This window comes from Mus caroli, unplaced genomic scaffold, assembly GCF_978045245.1.
Source record: "Mus caroli unplaced genomic scaffold, Mus_caroli_1 scaffold_6, whole genome shotgun sequence".
Taxonomy (NCBI): Eukaryota; Metazoa; Chordata; class Mammalia; order Rodentia; family Muridae; genus Mus; species Mus caroli.
In genome coordinates, this window is record NW_028227261.1 from 6,564,554 (window position 1) to 6,587,678 (window position 23,125).

The 23,125-nt window shown below is 46.1% G+C and overlaps 1 protein-coding gene across 1 annotated transcript in view; it reads left to right on the forward strand.

Annotated features, from left to right (window-relative positions):
- Positions 1–231: 231 nt before the first annotated feature.
- The window catches only part of Slc25a33 (solute carrier family 25 member 33), a 29,379-nt gene continuing 6,485 nt past the window's right edge, over positions 232–23,125 (forward strand). Inside the window, exons 1-5 of the mRNA XM_021160437.2 lie at positions 232–488; positions 10,745–10,924; positions 16,962–17,039; positions 19,030–19,130; positions 20,437–20,503. Of these exons, the coding sequence (XP_021016096.1) occupies positions 433–488; positions 10,745–10,924; positions 16,962–17,039; positions 19,030–19,130; positions 20,437–20,503 (482 nt within the window). The 5' untranslated portion in view covers positions 232–432. The remainder of the gene's footprint in view (positions 489–10,744; positions 10,925–16,961; positions 17,040–19,029; positions 19,131–20,436; positions 20,504–23,125) is intronic.

A 23,125-nucleotide genomic window follows, 5' to 3' on the forward strand; every position in this document is an offset into this window, starting at 1 on the left:
ACGCACGCTGTTTCCAGCCTCTGAGAAGGACCAAGCAGCCTCGACCGGTTTGCAGGTCATCCTCTTATTATCCAGAGCAGCCCTTCGGGTCCTGACCCCGCCCCGCGTTGCAGGAGCGCCACGCCTACATCCACCTGCCGTCCAATAGGCGTACGGGATCCGGGCCCACACCTCCGCCGCGCCGCGCCCCGTGACGTCACGGCCCGGCCTCCGCCACGTGACGGCCGCGCGCTAGGCTCTGCCTAGCGGCTGGAAAGCGCCGCAGAGGCCGCTGACTGGCCGGGCGCGACGCCGCGGAGGGAGCCGGGCGCCTGGGCCTCCCGCGCGCATGGGCGCGTCGGCCGCTGCCTGAGGAAGGCAGCGAAGCCAGCGGAGCTCGAGACCTAGCGCGTCCCACGAGCCGCTGCGGCGGGCCGCGGAGCCGGCGCGGCCATGGCGACGGGCACTCAGCAGAAGGAGAACACGCTGCTTCATCTCTTCGCCGGCGGGTGAGTCTGGGGCCCGAGCTGCTCTCGCCTCAGCCCCGGCCTTCTCCCCCTGCGTGCCGTGGCCTTGGGAATCCGCGTTTCCCGTCTGTCGCGGACTGGGGTGAAGCCAGGGCGGGCAGCCCAGGAGGGTCGTGGCTTCGGCGTCCCTACCGCGGGGTCAGCCGGCACGGCGGCTTTCCACCCGGCGCGTCCGCGGTCCCATCCCCCACCCACCGGCCGCCTCTCGCCGTATTCTCCTTTTGAACAATTCCTGCTGGTGTGACTGTCACCAGGGGCGATCGCGCCGAGCCCCTGTGGTTCCGGCCTCCTGGCGTTTTCCTGATCACGCTGCTGTCACTCACCGCTGCAGAGGTGCGGATGCTGGAGGTCCCGGGGTAGCTAGCCCAGGAGGTACTGCGCTGGGTCAAAGCTGCGGGCAGGTGTCGCAGGGCTGCCCGTGGCCTGCCCTGCGGAGTACGGGGGGTTGGGGGGGGGGAACGGATGCTGGTCTGCACCACGTGGGAGGGTAAATAGGGACCTCAGAAGGTTGGTCAGTGCTAATCGATCCTAAAGCACCTTTCAGTGATTTTCAGTGGAGGAACACATCATGATAGGAGGATACAACTAGGAGCTGAATTAACCCTCTAAAAAAACAAAAGTTTGGGTTTTTTTTTTTTTAAATAGTATTTTTCTTTTCCTTTTGTCATAGCTGCTAGTGGCTTGGGACCCTTTTGGTGCTGTTTTTTCAAACGATCTGTGGAGCTGTGTCCCCAGCCCTGGGGTCATGAAGAGCTCTTTGAGATTTAGCCCAACTATTTAAGTTTTACGTAACATGCAGCGTTTTTCCTGTGTTATCATCTTCACTTGAGAACTGTAGCTGTGGTCTGGACCTAAACAGTTCCATATATTAGAAAGTAATGGTTGATGAAAGAGTTATCCAGAAAATAACGGTGATGAAAGGGTTTCTGGTGCCTTGGTCCTTTTACCTGGCAGGCTGGCAGTACCTTTCACCCGTCAGATAGCTTTAATGGTTGTGCCTAGGCAGGAGGAATTTCTTGTTCATCCATTTCTGTCAGGCCTTCATTCCTCCTATCCATGTCTTCATTGGTATTAGCCTTTTGAGAGTAAGCCTTAGAAGGCACCCTCACTTTATATAAATGTGTCATCCCTGGGAACTTAAAATCCGTTAGGCATATTTTTAAAGCCAAGAGAAATAAGTTTATACTCAATGGGTTGTTTTGTTTGTTTGTTATACTTTTTTCTTTTCTTTTTTAACTGAGTGGTCTCTTATGTTGTATGTGTGCCTGCTCTTAACTGGAGGAGTTTCAGAGTGGCCTGTGTTGAGGCTCACTATAGTTGATGGCCCTGTCTGGTTGGATTTCCCTGCACACCCTTCACAGTGCCCTCTGACTGCCAATTCCAGCCTCTTACGTTCTGATAGAGAATACTGCAAATGGGCAGTGAGGCTTGCGGGACTCATTAAGAGGCAGGGAGTTTATTAGTGCTGTGCCTGAAGCAGTGGTGTTTAACAAGTTCTGGTTCCTTCATTAGCCATTTAAGATCTCTGTGCTTGCAGATGAGAAAAGAAATGAACCCTCAATAAGATGCTTTCAGAGCTCTAATTGGATTTTAGCCTAAAACACCTTTTAAGGTAGAGCATGAAAGGAGTCGGTATAAAGAGGGCACAGACTATAGTTAAAAGTTGTCAGCCCCGGGGGGTCTGGTAAGCCCTTTCCTCTGTCGTTAGCTGGCATCTCTCCAGAGAGCTAAGTTCAATGCCTTTGAGAAGTCCGAGATCTTGCTTTTAAAATCTGTTGCGTTTCCCTTGTTTGTTGAATAATCATTGAAGGCTATGTTCCCAAACAGATTTAACGATATCCCTGATTATAATAATACAAACAAGTTTTGTTTTTTGGAGACAAGGTCTAGAACTCACAGAGATCTGTCTCTGCTTCTGCCTCCCAAGTACCACGATTAAAGATATGTGCCACCAGGTCCTGGTAATACAGTTCTACTAGATATCAGAGGCTTATAAATTAATATAACTAGTGAAAATCTATTTTAGATCCTGGAAAAAAAAAACAGACTGCACCAAAACAATTCATAGTCTTTTTTGTTTGGTTGGTTTGGTTTTTGGTTTTTCCAGAGAGGGTTTCTCTGTGTAGCCCTGGCTGTCCTGGAACTCACTCTGTAGACCAGGCTGGACTTGAACTCAGAAATCCGCCTGCCTCTGCCTCCCAAGTGCTAGGGACTAAAGGCATGTGCCACCACTGCTCGGCCAACTCTAGTCTTTAATTTTTTTTTTCTTGAAGGAACAAGTTTCTGGATTATTTCCAAATATTATTTCCTATATTAACATATTCTAGTCTGATTTTCAGTGTAGCATATTGCCCTCTGAGAAGAGAACAGAAAGGCCACCACAGACCAAAATCTAGAAATAAGCATTTTGGGAAAGGTTCCGAGTGTCTATATGCCCCAACCCAATTTTATACTAACTTTAAATATAAGATTGAGTTGTTTTTGTTTGTTTATTTTGTGTGAGCAGGTCTGGAATTCACCGTATAGCCCAGGCTAGCCTCACACTCCCAGCAATCCTGCCTCAGCCTTCTAAGTACTAGGATTCCAAGGCATGAGCCACATTGGCTGGCTGGCTAAAGCCCCTGCCTGCTCTTCACTTTGTTTCCTTTATAGTGATGTATTGATTCGCATTGTAGTGTATTTCTGAGTACCGCTTACCTTTAGTACATCGCTGTTTAATATTCAGCCCCAAGTTCATAGAGAGACCAGTGAGGGCAAATCCAATTTCTAAAGCCCATATGCGAGTGGGTGTCCGTGAATAAACACATCATCACAGAGTGAACGGCGTAATTTACAGCCAGCTCCTAAACACACCGATGACATCTTTCGAATCGCCACTTTGCCCCTTCTCGTGCACTAGAAATCATACCTGTGGAGATACAGCTGCTGAGCCAAAATATCTTTTAGATTTGATTTTATGTGTATGGCTGTTTTGTCTACAGCTGTATTTATGTATTCCATATAAGCCCTGTGCCCATCAGGGGCTAGAAGAGAGTATTGGATCCCCTTGAACTGGGTCACAGATGGTTGTGAGCTGCCATAATCAAGTCTGGACGAGCAGCATGTACTCTTAACCACAGAGCCACCTCTCTAGTCCCAAGCGGTCTCAGCATTTTCGTTTGCCTCCTAGCGTGTGCTGCATCTGTGTGGATGCGGTTCGTTCTGGCATTAACAGTACCTATAAGGTTTGTGCTTTCCTCAGTGTCAGTGTTGTCAAAGCACTCAGACATTGTTACTCTAACAAATAAAGATAGAACTTTAATTTTTTTCAAATCCTATTTTTTTTAATGATGATTCTTAAATGTTTTAACCTTCCTTGTAACCCACCACCCACCAGAGGTAGTGGGGAAAAAAGGATTGGGGGTCGGGGGTGGGGTGGAGGGGATCTTTGGAGCAACTCTGGTCTGTGCTGTCTGGAAATCAGCAATTCATATCACAGGTTAGCAGGCGGCAGCTGCTTGATCAACTCACAAACACCTCATTGGATACACCAGCAGTCCAGTTAGGTAGAGTCAGGTTAGCAAAGAGCAGTGACTTGACCTAGCAGAGACAGCCAGGCCTCAGCCTTGGCACAAGTCAGCCTTGGCACAAGTCAGCAGGAGAGACCAGCAGGAACACCAGGAGAGGTTCTTGGCTGTGCCTCTCAGGGAAGTGAAGATCGGTGAAGACGTGAGACCCACAAGCATTGCACAGCTACCTCTATAAGCAAGCCTAGCTTAGCCTTCATCACTGTCCATCAAGACCTATTTATACCCTCCAGTGTCCGCTCCAGTGAAACGTTCCTTCATGAGTCTGCCTTAGCCTTTCACACCTGTGTCCACTTTAACTACATGGTTTTTTTTGTTTTTTGGTTTTGGTTTTGGTTTTTTGAGACAGGGTTTCTCTGTGTAGCCTTGGCTGTCCTGGAACTCACTCTTGTAGACCAGGCTGGCCTCGAACTCAGAAATCCGCCTGCCTCTGCCTCCCAAGTGCTGGGATTAAAGGCGTGCGCCACCACTGTCCAGCCTTTAACTACATGTTTGCTCCAGCAAAACACCATCCAACCAACTTTCCAAAGAACCCTTAAGTTTCCACTTCATAAAGATTACCATTCCTTTCTGTGGTTTAAACCATCCTATTAAGAAAAACGGACAGGTGTAGTCTACAGAGCAAGTCCAGGACAGCCAGAGCTTCTGTTACACAGAGAAACCTCATCTAGGGGGTGTTAAGGGGGAGATGGAGGGAGAGGAGGAGTCCACTAGATTTCTCCGGAGTGGCCCTTCCTTGTGAATTGATTTGCCTTCAAGGGCCTGGGGGACTTGTGTTCTGGTAATAGTGACACCCTTTGCCTGCAGTGCTACCAAAGAATGGTGACTAGCTCTGCTCTGTGCTGGAGATGACTGGACAGCTGGATTAATCTATGGTAGATTCAGACACTGACAGTCGGCACTAGATACTTTCAGTCTTATTATTTATGGTGTGGCTTTGTGTATGTCTTACCATACTATACAATTACATGACCTTTAAAATATTTTTTAATAGGGGCCAGGAAATAACTTTATTAGTAGATTGTGTGTTCTTGGTTCAATCCCCAGCATACTCCAAAAAAAAGTCTTTTAATGGGAATATAGTAGATCCTTAAGGTCTGAAAATGTGTAGCCCATGATATTTTCAGAATATATTGTCTTCCCACAGATTATTGACAACAGCTGACAGGTGTACTCAGGCACTATGTTGCTATCAGTTTAATCCTGGTTACTTTGCAGCATTACAGAGATGGCTGTTCCCTTGTCTGGGACAGCGTAGAGACCATTCAACCTTACCTGCAGTCTGAGAATAGAGCTCACGGCAAAGCATTGCTAGCAGACACAAGTCCTTGGTTGCATCCACTGTACTACACAAGACCAACAAACAGTAACACATGCTTACAGGAATTATTAAACAAATATAATGAGCAATATTTTGATCAGGCTATGTATATACTATTGTGAATGTAATTGATGTCCTCATCTAGTATATTTGTATATATGAAAAGTATTTTTTGTTTTGTTTTGTTTTTTAATTTGGTTGGGAAATGCCCAATAGAATGGAAGTTTCTTCCTCCTCCTCCTCCTCCTCCTTTTTGTACAAGACAGGGTTTCTCTGTGTAGTCCTGGCTATCCTGGAACTTAACTCTGTAGATCATGCTGTCCTTGAACTTAGAGATCTACCTGCCTCTGCCTCCCTAGCATTTGGATTAAAGGAGTGCACCGCTACCCCCGACCCTCACTCCCACCCCCAGCTAAGGATGAAAGTTTCTTGGGCCCAGCAGGTTACAGCTACCAGTCAGTAGTAAACAATTTAATACTGACTTATTAACTTAACCGGGGTATCAGTTGTCGTGGTCTGAATTGTCCTAAATAAAGAGAAAATACTTTATTGCTGTGTTACGCATTAATATTTGCTGAAACTATATTGGTATAAGGTATGCTAATTTAGATTTCTCTTATTGTGGAAAGATATGGTTTTTCTTTATTTGGGATGCTTTTTTTTTCCTCCTTTTTTGGGGGTGGGGTGGGGGGTGTTTCGAGACAGGGTTTCTCTGTATAGCCCTGGCTGTCCTGGAACTCACTTTGTAGACCAGGCTGGCCTCAAACTCAGAAATCCACCTGCATCTGTCTCCCGGGTGCTGGGATCAAAGGCGTGTGCCACCATGGCCCGACTCTTTTTTTTTCCTCTTAAGATTTATGTATTTTCATTTTATGCGTATGAGTTTATGCGTATTGAGTGTTTTGCTTGCCTATATGTATGTACCCCGTGTGCATGCCTGGTGCCCACTGAGGCCAGAATGGAACAGGAGTTACAGAAACAGTTATGAGCCACCATATGGGGGCTGGGAACCGACCCTGGGTCCTCTGCAAGAGCAAGCAAGTACTCTTTCACCCCTGAGCCATCTTCCCAACCTTAGGAGGGAGTTTCCTTCCCAAATGAAATGGAATAGAGGACATAGCATATAAAGGAAAACCATCTACTTCCAATGGTTTGTGCCTTCGTAAAATGAATATGCAGTTTGCTATTGACAACCCATAAGCCTGATGTCAGATATTTAACTAAACTTACCAGAATATTGTATTGTATGCCAAAAGTAACTAATGTTCTTCAAGTAATGATTACTGAAGTATCAGAGGAGAGAGAAAATGGTTGAATTCCCACAGAGCAGAGGGTTGCAGAGTACCTGTTGGGATAGTTTGGGATAGTTTGTTGCTAGAGTCCATTTTGTACCTACGTATAGCACATGAGCGTGGAAATCAGTTACCACGAGTTGGGGAGTGGTTTATTGTACAGAGCACACTGGGGCCTAAGAGGTAGCTCAGTGGGCTTCCTGCTGAGCCCAACAACTTGAGTTCAAACCTGGAGACCCACATGGCAGGAGAGAACTGTGAGTTGTCCCTCTGACATCCACACATGCACAGCAACATGGCCACCCACCCCCACATTAAATAAGTAAGTGTGATACAAGTTTGTAGGCCGGCACAATGGTTCTGCTGACAAAGGCACTAGACCTGACAATCTGTTCAATATCTGGGACCAATGCGTGGTGGAAGGAGAAAACTGACCGATTGCCACATAAGCACTACATACACACACACACACACACACACACATGGTGGAAGGAGAAAACTGACTGATTGCCACATAAGCACTACACACACACACACACACAATATAAAAATAATAAACTTTTTTTTAAAATAAAAAGCACTTTGGCTTTGATTTCAGTGCCAAAGTGAGTGGGTATATGCTCAGGAAGCAGCATATTTTTACTGAAAATATATATGTAAAATTTCCCGATTATTGAAATTCTGAGGTGAGAGGTAATTTATGTACATAATTTAAAATTTTTGCCCTCTTCTTCGCCTGCTTTCCTTGTGGGACTGAGCAACTGCTAGATCCTTGGACTTCCATTCACAGCTGCTGCTGACCATTGTTAGGGAGTTGGACAACAGACTAAGAAAGGAATTCTAACTTCAGGAGGAGACAAGAGGAAACAGACATAGGAGAAAAGGCCTGTGAAAAACTTACCCTGTGAAAGAAATTAAATTAACATCCAGGAGGTGTCCACATAGTTATTGGGAATGTGACCTCCTACACAGGAGTGCTGAGTGCCCATTGGACGTTGTCTGCAATAGTAAACTTCCTGTGAGCTTTCTTGCAAAGTTTAGGTGTAGATTTAGGACTTGTAGCTGTAAGCAAGAGGAAATCTACTAGCCACTGGTTTACCTCTTGGAGCAAGCTCTCCACCGTCACTATGGAGCCCTGACTGCTCTCCTCCCAGTGATAACCATGTGGTCCCCTCACCTGCGTGCAGTTCCTCTGTCTCCGCCACTGAGTGGGTCTTGAGTTTCAGTTATGGGGCCAGCTTGAAGACACACCCATCTCTAGACCAGTCATTGCTCTAAGGGAGTTTATGATGAGTACCCTGGGCCAAATCACATGCTCTTCTCTGGACGACAGTGAGGTGGAGTACATAGTATCATGTTAATGGGTTTGAGTGAGTCAGAGTTAAAAGTAGAAATGGCCTTGGTCCCATTCATAGTGTATGGCTTAAGAGACAGACCTGGTTAGGATAGAAGGGCCATATGCTAGGAGGCTGCCAGCAATGCCACCACCCTGTTTTACACTGCCTCCAAGATGAGCTTTTTGTCTTGTTGTTTCGAATGGAGCTTTCCGGCTTTGACAGGGTGATTGCTCTCCCCTGTGCGTTTTAGGATGTTTAGCAGCCTACCAGTTTGCTAATGACATTACTTCAACAACCAAAAGTGTCTTGAGATGTGGTCAGATGTCACTGGGGGTGGTAGCAGAATTGCCTAGGCTAGGAACCAAGGAACCAAGTCTAAAATACTGGTCTCAGATTTTGATCACATGGCCCTAAGATTGCAATGTTCTTGCATTCCTCCATATGTTGGTATATATGTATATAAAGGTCAACTTTTTTTTGTTTAAAGACAAAGTCCTGTCTTAGTTTGGGTTTTACTGCTGTGAAAAGACACCATGACCAAGGCAAGTCTTATGAAGGACAACATTTAATTGGGGCTGACTTACAGGTTCAGAGGTTTGGTCCATTACCATCAAGGTGGGAACATGGCAGCAGTTCTCAAACTCAGAAATCTGCTTGCCTCTGCCTCCCAAGTGCTGAGATTAAAGGCATGCACCACCACTGCTCAGCCTAGAGTTCTACAGCTTTATCTGAAAGCTGCTAGCAGAATACTGGCCTCCAAGCATCTAGGATGAGGGTCTTAAAGCCACACCCACAGTGACATACCTACTCCAGCAGGACCTTCTAATAGTGCCACTCCCTGGGCTGAGCATATACGAGCCATAACACTCTCGTAGAACCTGGAGCTCAACAATTTGGCTATCTTAGCTGGCCAGTGAGCTTTGTAGTTCCACCTGTCTCTGCTTCTTCATTACCATGGTGAGGCAAGCATTTTACACGTGGAGCCATCTCCCCGATTCTTGCCCTGTATAGTTTTAGTGCCCTCTTTATTTTACACATTTGAGATATACACATAAAATATACATTAAGTTGTAAAAATTTAAGTAAATTTTCTCTTCATATTTTCTTTTAAGATTTATTTATTTTATGTATATGAGTACACTGTAGCTGTCTTCAGACACACCAGAAGAGGGCATCAGATCTCATTACAGATGGTTGTGAGCCACCATGTGGTTGCTGGGAATTGAACTCAGGACCTCTGGAAGAGCAGTCAGTGCTCTTAACCACTGAGCCATCTCTCCAGCCCTCTCTCCATATTTTCCTTTTAAAATTTTTATTTGTCAGTTAGGTGGTGGTAGCAAACATGTTTCTTTAATCCCACTTGAGATGCAGAGGCAGGTAGATCTCTAAATTTGAGGCAGGCCTGGTATATAGTGAGTTCCAGGACAGCCAGAACTACACTCAAAACAAAACAAAACAAAACAAAAAACAAAGACAAAACAATCTTTAAATTTTGGGAGTGTGTGTGTGTGTGTGTGTGTGTTAGTTACAAGTTTATGACAAATGTGTGAGTACCTGTGGAGACCTGAAAAGGGTATCAGATCCTCTGGAGCTGTTACAAGCTGCTGCATAGTGGATGCTGGGAAACAAAGTTTGATTTTTACAGTAAAAAAAGTTACAGTTATGAAGTATCAACAAAGTAATTTTATGGTTAGGAGTGACACAATATGAGGAACTGGATTAAAGAGTTGTAGCATCAGGAAGGTTAAGAATCACTGACTTGGGCTGGAGAGGTGGCTCAACTGGCTGCTTCCTCTTCCAGAGGTCCTGAGTTCAATTCCCAACAACCACATGGTGGCTCACAACCACTGGTAATGGGAGCTGATGCCCTTTTCTGGTGTGTCTGAAGACAGCTACAGTGTACTCATATAATGAAATCAATAAATCTTTAAAAACAAAACAAAAAAAAAACCCACTGACTTAGGAGATCAGAGGTTTAAATATTCCTGTCCAGCCAGATGGTTCATGTTGGCTATGACTTCCTGATGTCTGAACAATGCCTGAACATGCTCTGCTGAAGGGCCATGTGTTCCAGGGAGGAAAGTCCCTATTGTATGGGTGCTGACTTTAGATGGTACCTGGCATTGTCTCTGTAGCTAGCCCATCCAGCATGGTTTGTAGATAGTGTCGTGGAAGAGAAGGTGGAGAGAGGAAGTTTAGGATAAACAAATGTACTGCCTTGAAGAAAAGTGTTTAAGGTCGGTGTAGTGGCGCACACCTGTGACTCACTGCTCAGGACGCTGAGGCAGGAGAAGGTCTGTGAGTATAGCCCAGAGCATCTGCCTAGTTGAGCCTGAGATCATTCTTGTACCAAGAAGAAATGTGTTTAAAAGGAGTTCAATTTGCTGTGAAGGGCAGAAGGGAAGCTTTTGTGTGTTTTCTAGACGATTCATGGCGAGTCTCATGGTGAGATTGGATGAATATCCAGCAGTGGAAATTGGTTGCCGTACTGTGTGGAGTTTCAGAAGGATGGCACCAAAGTGGCCATGTGGAATCTGAGCTGACAGATCCTTGTGAAGTGGCTCTCTTTAGTTCTGGAGCCTCACCTAATATTTTTCAGTCCTTGAAGTTATATGAAATGAACACAGGTACTCTGTTTTAAAGAGGAAAAGACGAGATGTCAATCACATTTGCTGACAGATGTGTGCTGCCTTCTGATCCTGCTGTGGCCTCTCTCCTGCAGGTGCGGGGGCACAGTTGGTGCTATTTTCACATGTCCGCTAGAAGTCATTAAGACGCGACTGCAGTCTTCGAGACTAGCTCTTCGGACGGTATATTACCCTCAGGTTCATCTGGGGACCATTAGTGGAGCTGGAATGGTGAGACCAACGTCTGTGACGCCTGGACTCCTACAGGTTCTGAAGTAAGTGCAGCCCAGTCATGCAGGCCTTCCCTGGCACCCGCCTGCCCACTTTATACAGCCGTAGCACATGGGTGGAGGGAGGGCTCCGGGGATCAGGCTCAGGTTGTCAGGCCTGGTGACAGTTGTCCTTACTCACTGTGCCACTGTGCTGGTCAGATGGGTGTTTTGCTTGTTTGTTTTTGTTTTTAATTAATTAAGTCATTTTTTAAGTGTACATTGGTGTTTCGCCTGCACGGTGGAAGGTGTTGAGTCCCCTGGAGCAGGAGTTACAAGCGGTTGTTAGCCGCCGTGTGGATGCTGGGCATAGAGCCGAGGTCCTGTGGAAGAACTGCCAGTGTTCGTAACCACTGAGCCATCTCTGCAGCCCTGGTCAGATTTTTTAAAAGATGTTGCTGCTGAGGAGGATCAAGGTTTCAACACTGAGCGAGTGGATTCCCAAAAGCGGGTGGTTAGTAACAGGCACAGGAAGGACGCAGGCCGGGGTGTGTGAGGCAGCTCGGAGCTCAGTGAGGACAAACAAACAGCATCTGTGGTCCTCAGTGACTGGGAGAAAGCTTCCTGTTTGTCCACCACGAGGTGGAAGTGGGTGAACGCTCAGAAGACCGCTTCATATGCGGAGTTAACATTCACTCTATGTGAGACCCTGTTACCCAAACGCCCTAGCTGCCCGCTGGACTAGGCCTGTAAGGCAAATGTGAATGCTTCTCTTCTGCAAGTTCTATGGGATGTGTATTCTCCGCCTCTAGTTTCTCGTATCTCCAGTAGCCCCACTTACACGAGTTAGTCATCACAGTGGAAACCAAAGGAAAAGGGCACTTTGTCATTGAAAACTCAGGAGCCACTTCCACACCACACAAAAGCCAATACTTCACCACAGACCCACAGCAATGGTTGGTTGATACCGTCAGGGGCTGTGACATCACAAACTGCCACTTCCACATGAATATCCGTTTCTACTATGGTCAGGTCAAATGTTAACCATGGAGTTAAGTCAGGTTCTTAGGACCATGGTGCTGCCCAATTAAAAAGGTTGTGCGTGCACAGTCGTCTCGCTCACTTGAGCTCTATTTCTTTAGCCTGTTGTGTATGTTTTTAGGATGCTCCTGCAGCGTGGGCTTGCTGTCAGTGCCTTTCAGGTTTTAAAAGGATTCTATTGATTTTTCACCTCAGCCTTAAAGGTTAGTGTCTGGACCTCAGTTACTCCCATTTTCGAGAGGAAGACGTGCAAGTTAACGATTGCAGATGCCAGAACCGTGTTTATTGCACGTCCCACTTCTAGGACAGTTTGGTGTAGCTACGAGCAAAGTAAACCAAAACCACAACAGCTCAGCTCACAGCTGGGCTGTGGCCTCCTTCAGGTCCTGTGGAGATGTAGCTGGTGCTAGCCCAGAGATTCTTTTTATTATTATACATACACTGTAGCTATCTTCAGACGTGCCAGAAGAGAGCGTCAGATCTCATTATGGGTGGTTGTGAGTCACCATGTGGTTGCTGGGATTTGAACTCAGGACCTTTGGAAGAGCAGTCAGTGCTCTTACCCCCTGAGCCATCTCACCAGCCCCTAACCCAGAGATTCTAAGAGCAGGACCTCAGCCCTTTCATTAGCTGCTGCTTCTGCTTTCTTATTGTGGCTGCTGTCATACCACCTCACCTCCTGCTGTAGCAGGGTCCCAGGGCTCCCTCAGTGACAGCTGTCCCCCAGTGGTCTCATTTAGTCACCTGTGAGGGATGGGGTTTCTCACACATACCCCCTGCTGCCTATATGGACAGCATGAATGTCTTCAACTCACACCCAACAAAAGTGCGCAGACCAGAGCCCTTGCCCTGCTGGGCCCTGGGCCTACTTGGTTAAAAGAAGCCGTATTCTTGTAGCTTATAGTTCTGGGACCTTGGAGCCACTCTGGAGACTTCTCTCCACCCACAGTAAATCCTGTTAGCTCTGCTTTCAAAGTATAGGACAGGCTAGTGCTGTCCCGATGAAGGCGACATTGCCATGCCTGTGCTGCAGTGCTAGCACCCCTAGCTGCCCTGGCCTGAGATGTAGCCATCCGTACTCCTCACTCTGCTCAGCAGAGCAGCCGGAGGCCTCTGCTCACTTCCCTCCTCCAAGCAGCCCCTGGGCCTGCCGGCTCTTCACTCAGCAGTCCTGTGGCTCTACTGTTCCCCTCCAGCCTCCTTGTTACTTTAAAGGCACAGGAATGGGCATGGTGGCATACGCCTTTAATTTCGGCACTCAGGAGGTAGAGGCAGGTGGATCTGTGAATTTGAGGCCAGCCTGGTCTATACAGAGAGTTCCAGGACAGCCAGGACTACACGGTGGAACCCTGTCTCAAGAATAAATTATAAAAGCACAGGAACATAGCTAGCACAAGTCCCGTGTGCCAGACATTCTCTCTGGCTTTGACACCTTTGCAGGTGTATCCTGCAGTGACCTGGTTATTTAACCTGAGCTCCCACCACCCACTCACCCTCCACCCACTCACCCACTGACCCCCCCCCCCCCCCGCCTTCCTCCTTTACCACGGCTCCTGCCTCCGTCCTCCACAGCACAAGTTACTTATTACCTGATCTCTGTCTCCTCGCTCTCACCCCACCCTGGAAGGTGGGCGGGGTTTTGTTTTGAATAATAAAGTGTCCTCGGGCTCCTTAGAATGTCCCGTGTGACTGGATTTTTAGAAGTTGGGCAGGTCAGTAAAGGTCATGGGAATGGCTTGCTGGCCTCCCTCAATGTAGACGCGTTTGTGTTGCTGTCGTCAGTGAGTGCTTTCCGATGCTCTTTAAGGTAAGGTTTGCAGCAGGGTTTCTTTGTATGGTGATTCCCATCTGAAGAAAGCCTGTCCTTAGGCTGTGTGGAGGTTCTTGTGGGCAAGATCCCAAAGTAGTGAACAGTGTCCTGCGTGGCAGTGAGGACAGCGAAGGTAGCGGCTTTGTAGTCAGCCATCTAAGCCAAGCCCAGGGGTGATGCACTACCAGGACAAGCCCCAGACCTTTCCTGTATACCTGGGTTTAGTTCTGTTTTGTCAGGTATCTCTTTTTTTGAAAAAAATATTTTTAAGTGAGGATTTTAATTACTGAGGTACCTTATTGTTTTATATTTTAAGGTCTTTTTAAAAGTTTTAATAATTTTCAAATCTTAAATGCATGCCTGCATGTGTGTGCATACTACACATTCTCATAGGTGGCCAGAAAAAGGTGTAGAAACTCCTGCAGCTGGAGATTTACAGGCTGTTGTAAAGTGAGCTTCCTGACAGAGCTGCTGGGAACCAGCAAGAGCAGCGTGACTAACCCTGAGCCTTCTCCAGCGTCCTTTTTCAGTCTGAAAATTAATGTCCGTATCTTTCAGAAACTGCCTCGCTCAGGTAGATACTGAGATGAGGCACTTGTCTCTCCTGTGCAGCCCGGTCTAACCTGGGGACAGAGTGGTGGACTCCGTCAAGGCTCTGACTTCTTTTGACATGCTTTTCCAACATGAAAGGGCAGATGCCTGTGGGAGAGTGAGCCTGGCTCCTACATTGGTCTTTCAAAACTGTATGCTCTGTATGGTGGGAACTTGATTGTTCCAGAAGTCTATAAACACCCAGATAGGGCAGAAGTTCAGCTTATATAACAGGCCTGACTTGTTGCCACTGTTAAGCTCCTAACTATGGAGCCTGTCTTTCTTCAGCTCTTACAAGGCACAAGTCGCTTGAGGACACACGCTCCGCGCTGCATTATGGATGAGGGCTGCTGGCTTCCTAGAGCCAGGGTTCCCGTAGCTTTCTGAAATAGCTTCTCAGCGGCACAGGGCTCATTGCTGGCGATCAGTGAAGCCTGCACGCTGTCAGGTGGAGCAGCATTGGGATTGCTGGCACTCGCTTTGTCACTGGGTGTGGGCACCCCAAGGTGCTACCAGAGGCTTGTTTTGTTCAAGGAGCTTGGCCTGTTGGAAACAGTCCTCTCTTTGAGCAAGATAATAAAAATAAAGTGTTTTAATTGAAAGCATTAAGTTGTGCCTGATAGGAGCCAGAAGGCTTATTTTTGGCCTGTGACTCCGGTGAAACTCCCACGAATTTCATTTTGAAGCACTGTGTTCATGAAGGCCTAAGAACTGTTGGCTCTAGTCCTTGATTTTTATAACTTTCCATGCTATCACTTCAGCCTCAGCTGTGATGGCCTGCAGAAAGAGCTGTTGGTGCTGTTGGTTTAATTTTATTTGGTTGGTTGGTTGGTTTGGGTTTCTCTATGTAGCACTGGCTGTCCTAGCACTCAGAGACTCACCTGCCTCTCCTCCCAAGAGCTGGGATTAAAGGTGTGTACTAAGCCCGGCCGAATGCTGCTGCTGCTGCTGCTGTTAAAGAAACCCGTTTGTTTTAAAATAATTTCAAATAGTAGAAGTTATAAGAGCGGCACAGGTGACTTGCTTGTACCTGTTTTTGGACACACCAGTTTTTAACGTGTTACTGTCTTGCTTTGTCATTTTGACCCTGTGTTCATTCATAAACTCTTCCGAACCATTTGAAAATGAGATTCAACTCTCTTTTTGAATGTGCACATACATACACACTTAAAAGTAAGTTTTTAAAAAGCAATTTTTGGTAGACAGTGGTGGCACACGCCTTTAATCCCAGCCAGCACTCAGGAGGCAGAGACATGCAGGTCTCTGTGAGTTTGAGGCCAATCTGGTCTACAGAATGAGTTCCAGGACCACACAGCGAAACCCTTTCTCAAAAGAAAAAAAAAAAAAAAAGCAAAGAAAGAAATGTCATCTGTTCAGTCTGAAGTATTACACACATGTAACCCAGTACTTAGAAGTATTACACACATGTAACCCAGTACTTAGAAGTATTACACACATGTAACCCAGTACTTAGAAGTATTACACACATGTAACCCAGTACTTAGAAGTATTACACACATGTAACCCAGTACTTAGAAGTATTACACACATGTAACCCAGTACTTAGAAGTATTACACACATGTAACCCAGTACTTAGAAGTATTACACACATGTAACCCAGTACTTAGAAGTATTACACACATGTAACCCAGTACTGAGAAGTATTACACACATGGAACCCAGTACTTAGAAGTATTACACACATGTAACCCAGTACTGAGAAGTATTAGTCACATGTAACCCAGTACTTAGAAGTATTACACACATGTAACCCAGTACTTAGAAGGCTGAAGCAGGAGCATAGCAAGTTAGAAACTAGCCTGGACTACGTAGTGAGACTGTTTGCAGAAATAATAAAATCATAATAATATGGTGGGGCCCAGGTTGTAGAAACCTGAACCTGGAGTCTCCTGCATACAAGGTAAGTGTGAGTGTATATCTTAAGCCAGGGGTTTGCTGCCCTGAACTCACTGTGTAGTCTGGGCAGACCTTGAACATGTGATCTTTCTGTCTCAGCCTCCTGAGAAGGCGAGATTTCAGACTGAAGTAAGAGGAACTGAGAATTCGTCGGGTGTGGTGGCGCTCGCCTTTAATCCCAGCACTCGGGAGGCAGAGGCAGGTGGAGTTCGAGGCCAGCCTGATCCACAAAGTGAGTTCCAGGACAGCCAGGGCTACACAGAGAAACCCTGTCTCGAAAAAACAAAAACAAAAACAAAAAAACAAAAGAGGAACTGAGAAACAGGATCAGAGCTTTCTTTCCTAGACAGCGTTTGTAGCATTCCTGTCTGACTCTACAGCCTTCTGATGTTATAGTCTACAGAGGGAAGGAAGAGTCAGGGGGCTTCTAAACACTTTATTCCTTCAGGGCCACACTGTGAGGGTTGGCTTCTTATTGCCTTCCTCGGAGGTCTTGGCTTGATTTTGAGACAGCCTCATGTAGCCCAGCTAGCCTCAGACTCTATATAGCCAGAGATGACTCTGAACTTGTCATCTTCCCGCTCCCACCTCCCCAGGGCTGTGATTACAGGTCTATGCCGCTGCACCCTGTTTGTTCTGATGATACACTAGCGCTTCACATTCTCTAAACACTCACCAAAGCAGCCACCTCTGCAGCTATCGAAATCAAAAAGATTCTAAAGTGATGTCTCTTTCCTACTCAGATCAATCCTGGAAAAGGAGGGACCAAAGTCACTCTTTAGAGGCCTGGGTCCAAATTTGGTTGGAGTTGCACCATCAAGGTAAGCATATAACTGCCAAGGGAGTGAGCGAGCTCCCAGTTGTGCAGTGGAGTGACACTGCTGAATGGCTGTTTGTTTTGCCTAACCAAGTCTGACGTGAAGAAGCAGAGGCAACCGTGGGTTCCAGTCTCTGTAAGGGAGAGTTTCTTCCCTTGAGTGTGCTGTGGACCAGTCCCTGGGTGTGGAAATGCCCAGGGTTATAGTGCACACAGATCCCTGTCATCGGCTTTCTTAGCAAGATGACTTCCAGGTGACTCATAGGAACATTAGTCTGAAGGAATTCCAAAGGCGCCTAGGGTTTACTTTCTATAACATTACATCCTTGGATTTATTTTATTTATTTATTTATTTTTGGTTTTTTGAGACAGGGTTTCTCTGTGTAGCCCTGACTGTCCTGGAACTCACTTTGTAGACCAGGCTGGCCTCGAACTCAGAAATCCGCCTGTCTCTGCCTCCCGAGTGCTGGGGTTAAAGGCATGTGCCACCACACCCAGCTATTTTATTTTTTAAGATTTATTTATTTATTTAATATATGTACGTAGCCTGTAGCTGTCTTCAGACACACCAGAAGAGGGCATCTGATCCCATTACAGATGGTTGTGAGCTACCACGTGGGTGCTGGGATTTGAACTTAGGTTCTCTGGAAGAGCAGTCAGTGTTCTCAACCACTGGGCCATCTCTCCAGCTCATTGTCCTTGGTTTTTTAATTCTTTTTAAAGGCTTCGTAGAATCACACTATCCCTGCACGGAAAACTGTTGTCTCCATTCACCTTATTGATGAGAATACTGGTCACTTTCCAAATGTTTATTATCCATGCATAGATAGTGTCTCTGGATGAAGTCATGGGCAGTGCTAATAGACAGGAACTGTGTGTATAAAAAGGTCAAGTGGCAGTGCTGTCACGGGCCAAAGTCCTCTAATGATAGACTTTAAAGGGTTTCGTTGCCTTTTCTATTTTGAAATCTGGCCAAATTCCAGTGCTTTATTCTATAAAATAAGATTGTTTGCTTGTTTAGATAGACGATAAAGAGGTTTTCATCAAAAGGTTGTATATCTCAGAGTTACTCAAGTGGAAGAACAGAGAGAAGAGTAGAACAACAAAGGGTTGCACTGATTAGAACTTGCCCCTGTGGGAAATCTGTTACTTTTCTCCAATCCTGGTTTCTTGGAAGGCCAAATGACTTGGTAACAGGAATGGCAACTTCGGCACAAATGATTACTACCACCGCTGCCACCTCCAGCACCACTGCCGTCCCATCTCCCTTTCTTTCTTTTTTGTTGGGATATGGTACCAGAATTTAGTCCAAACCAGTGGCCTCCTGGGATCCTGTTCAGCAGTAGTCAGGATCCTTAGTTGATCCTTAGATTCTGTGATTGACCTGCTGTTCAGCAGAGGCAAAGAGAAGCAGCGCTCCTGCATCGCAGAGGTGAAGCACACCTCCCAAGTCACTGCAGTCAGTTCACAAGATGAACACAAGATGAAAGCAGAGCTCATTAAACAGTGCACCTGTAAAATGACAGTCTGCACTCCCACTCAGATGATTAGCATTCATCCAGAATAAAGAATGTGAAAAGAGCCAGGCAGTGATGGCCTACACCTTCATCCCAGCACTCTGGAGGCAGAGGCAGGTGGATCTATGAGTTTGAGGCCAGCCTGGTCTACAGAGTGAGTTCTAGGATAGCCAGAACAACACAGAGAAACTCTGTCTCAACAAACAAACAGACAGAGTGTGAAAGGACTTTTATGTGTGTTACCAAAAATCTTATTTCCTCTGTTATCCTGGCCATGGCTGTCAGCACTTAATTTCTGGAAGGCATGAACATCCAGGTGCAGTGGCAGCCTGGGTGTGAGTCCAGCCTCTTGTTTCCTTGCTGGCTAAGATTGTTACTCTCTTCTGTGGTCTCCTCTTTGGGATAGATGGTGCAGAGGGACCTGTATACTTTAAAGTGCAGTAATGCTTTAATGGTGTTCTCTTTTTGTCCTACCAGGGCTGTGTACTTTGCATGTTATTCCAAAGCCAAAGAGCAATTCAATGGCATCTTCGTGCCTAATAGCAATACTGTGCACATTCTCTCAGCTGGCTCTGCAGGTATGTTCCCTAGTGAGTGTTGTTTCGTCTTGCTTTCTTTTTTTTTCTTTCCAGGAATTAGATGTTAACTCCCTGCCTCTTTTGACCCTAAAACCATTTTTAAAGCTTTGTATTGGAGTTTGTAGAACATGACTATTAGCAGTTTATAAACAGATTTTACTTTTCTGTTCTTCATCTTCCTGATTTCCCTATTGAGTTGTAATGTGGAGTGAGAGCTGCTTTCTTCCTGATTCCCCAAGGTATCTGGGGTGCATCTGCCCTGCACAGCTCACTTGCACAGCAAGAATCAGGGTTTTATGTGTTGTGTGGTACTTGAGGCTGTACCTAAGGCCCTATGCCTCCAGATGGTCCGTTCTCTTCTGAGGAAGTCCCCACTGCAGAGCTTGCCCCAGGGAGTGTTTGTGAGAAAGCACTGGCTCCTAAATTGCTAGGAGAAGCCTCTGCCCTTCTACACAGAGGCTTCTGTCCATTTAAATCTAACAGAATGTTTAGAGAATTTAGACTAGCATTTTAGAATTTCTTCCTTCTGCTAACAGCCTGCAATGTGTCCACACCAATTTCCTTTGTTACTCTCAATAAAATTACTAACCCAGGTTCTGATCTTTAGTCAGAGAAAAGCAATATTAAGCAAACTTCTTAACACAAGAACAGTGATTTCCCCTTAATACTGAGCCCCGAGAAGGACAGTGGACCATTCCAAATCAGGTTGTGCCATGGCGAATTAGCCGTAATCCAGACCCTGTTAATCGGCTTTGTAATGCTTGTAAAATTAACCCAGAGGAACCCTGGGTAAAGGAAGCACGCCTTGAAGGAGCTTTTCAAGCCAGTGACCTCATTAATATGTAGAGGATACTAGCTGTTAGAGGAGAGCTGAGCATTGAGGTTTGGGACTGATCCAGTGTGTAAAAATGCTGCCAAAGGCAGACCAAAATAATGATTCCTGTGGGCCAATGGGCTTTTAATGTTTTTGTCCTTATATTTCCAAGTTTGAATTCAGGTAACGGAAGATTTAACATCCTTATTCAGGGTTAGCTATGAGTACAGATGAGCATGTTTAAAAACAAATTATCTCTGGACCTGCAGCTTCTAAGTTGGAATTTCAGATAGTTTTTGCCCTAGGATTGAAATGAACCGAAGTGATAGCACCACCTAGAGGCCAGAAGGACTGTGCTTGGTGGCGGCGGCAGCTGTGGCACGGATAGAGAGCAATTAACCCACTGCTTCTGCGCCCAGCCGTGCGGCCATTGCATCGGGATTGCATTCGCAAACACTGGCTATATCAGTGATGACTGTTTTTTCCCTCCAGCTTTTGTCACAAATACCTTAATGAATCCTATTTGGATGGTTAAAACGAGGATGCAGCTAGAACGCAAGTAAGTCAACAGTTCCTTCAGTACCCGGAGTCTCCCTGCTGTGCTGTGGACGGGAAGTAGGAGCCCTTAGCTGTCTGCCCTGGATTTCTCTCCATGCATATGTAGAAATGTCATTTGAGATCTATCCTGACAGCATTGTGGGGGGAGGAGCCCCAGAGAGCAAGGGAAGATGTACAGAAGGGCCTCTCCATGGTCCCAGCTTCCTTCCTGGGTGTTCCTCTCTGGGGTTCTTTGTGGAGCCCACTGTCAGGAGGGATGCTGTAAACTCCGCAGAGGCCTGGCTGTCCAGCCAGGACACCAGCGAGGGCACTTTGGACCTAGCCCCCGATGTCTCTGGTGTCCGTCCTGAATCTAAGCTGGAGTTCTTAATCGTGTTCCTTGAGTATTCTGATGGAACCTGCAAAATGTTTGGACTTTGGTTTTTGTTGAGACAGGGTCTTGCTGTGTAGTTCAGGCTGCTTCAAATTTACAGTCTTGCTGTCTCAAGCCTCCCCAGGCCTAGGCCTATTACCCTCGTCTAGAGTCAGGTTTTAAGGAAATAGAAACCAATTGAAATGAATTCATCAAATTTTAAAAACTTGTGATACAGTAATAATGATTCTTTTATATGTAAATCATATTTCTCAGCAGGCCAGCAACACCTGTGACTTTTCAAAGAACCAAGTATACTAAATAATGCCTTTTAATGTTCTGATGAATGTGGCAGAAAAATGTTTCTGTTTGTGTAAGACCACAGCTACTATTTCTGTGGGCTGCCACCCACACTCATACTTCTTGAAGGAATGCTAATTTCCAGTAGAAATTTGGGCTCTCCCAGGCTAAGTTTAAGGAACTGCTTGTATTGTGCTGTGTGGCCCAGCAATGTGAACCCTGGAAACACTAGCAGGCTCATCTTCCCTCCAGCTTCCTCTGAGGGAGAGGGGGAAGGCTGAGGTATACCTGCAGGGTGAAGGAGGAACCTGTCTGGCTCATCATCCTCGTGCCCATGCATGCCCTGATGAGGGTTTCCTGTCGCCACAGTCCATCTGCCTTCTGAAGTGCTTGCTAGAATCCTATGACAAGGGTCAGTTACTTCCAGGGTAACTCTTAAGTCCTGGCCCAAGCATTGAGACAGTTCTTTGTAGTTTCCAAAAATGCTGTGTGTGTCCTACATGTCCATGTTCCTGAGTGTCCAGTCCCTTGCCCCTCTTAACTATTGTGCTTCAGGCTTCTGGCCAGCCTTGTCTCCTGGAAGCCTCTGGCCTCACCTCAGAGCCAAATGTTCACAGTGTTCTGATATCACCGGTGGTTAGCAACAGATAAATGCATCTGTTGACCGAGGCCCTTTCTAATGCTTAGGACGTTTTAGACCTTTATTTAGGTGAGATCTGTGAATATCTGTGAGTATATATTGTTCCAGTGGTTGCCCCGGAAATTGGTCATGCCTTCCACCTTATAGCAGTACAGTCAATCAGCAAATAAGATTATAGTCTGGTGGGACAAGAGGTGTGAGGTGTCCAGCACTCTGGAGAATCCATAGTACACTGTAGGCTGGGTGGAGAGAATAGGAGAGCCTCTTGAGGCGGTGGCAGCTCCCACACTCTTCAAAGGAGCCAGCTGCAGGGATGGGGGGCAGGCACACAAAAAGGTTTGAGCAAGTAAACAGTTAATTCAAGTACAGGAGTTTAGTGATTTAGCTTAAATCTCCTCTCTCTCTCTGAGACAGGATTACTCTCTCTGGGGTTACAGGCATGAGCCACTGTTTATACTCTTGGTTCTAGGATCAACACCACTTTACTCTGTAAAACAACTAGTCTTCGTTGCCTCTCAAGCAGAGGACACCGTGTTATCAACAAGAGGAATGTGTGTAAAAGAAACAACAAAAGATGACTTCTGTTAATTTCCTTATAAAGTGAGCACAGAGACATAAGAATACTGAAAAACAGAGCATCTCCGGGTTACTATTTTTTTTTAAAAGATCAAGGCAGGAGTTCTGACTGACCCATCATGGGCTGGAGAGCTGTGTCACTGCTCAGTTCCCAACACCACACCAGCCTGTATTGTAGTTCCAGGGAAACTAATGCCTGCTGTGCATGTACACACACACACACAAATACACAATAGATACTTAAAAGTGAATGAGTAAAAGTATCAGGAAATGTACCTAGATTAAAATTCCATATGGGAGCCGGGCGTGGTGGCGCACGCCTTTAATCCCAGCACTCGGGAGGCAGAGGCAGGCGGATTTCTGAGTTCGAGGCCAGCCTGGTCTACAAAGTGAGTGCCAGGACAGCCAGGGCTACACAGAGAAACCCTGTCTCGAAAAACCAAAAAAAAAAAAAAAAAAATTCCATATGGGGCTGAAGAGATGGCTCAGTGGTTAAGAGCACTGATTGCTCTTCCAGAGGTCCTGAGTTCAATTCCTAGCAACCACATGGTGGCTCACAACCATCTGTAATGAGATACAATGCCCTCTTCTGATGTGTCTGAAGACAGCAACAGTGTACTCATAGAAATAAACAAATCCTTTTTTAAAAATCCCATATGACAAAACTAAGAAGAAATGTATGTGTAAACACATATAAACATATGTGTGTATATAATATGTTGTTGTTTTTCAAGGCCCTGGGTTCAGGCCTTAGC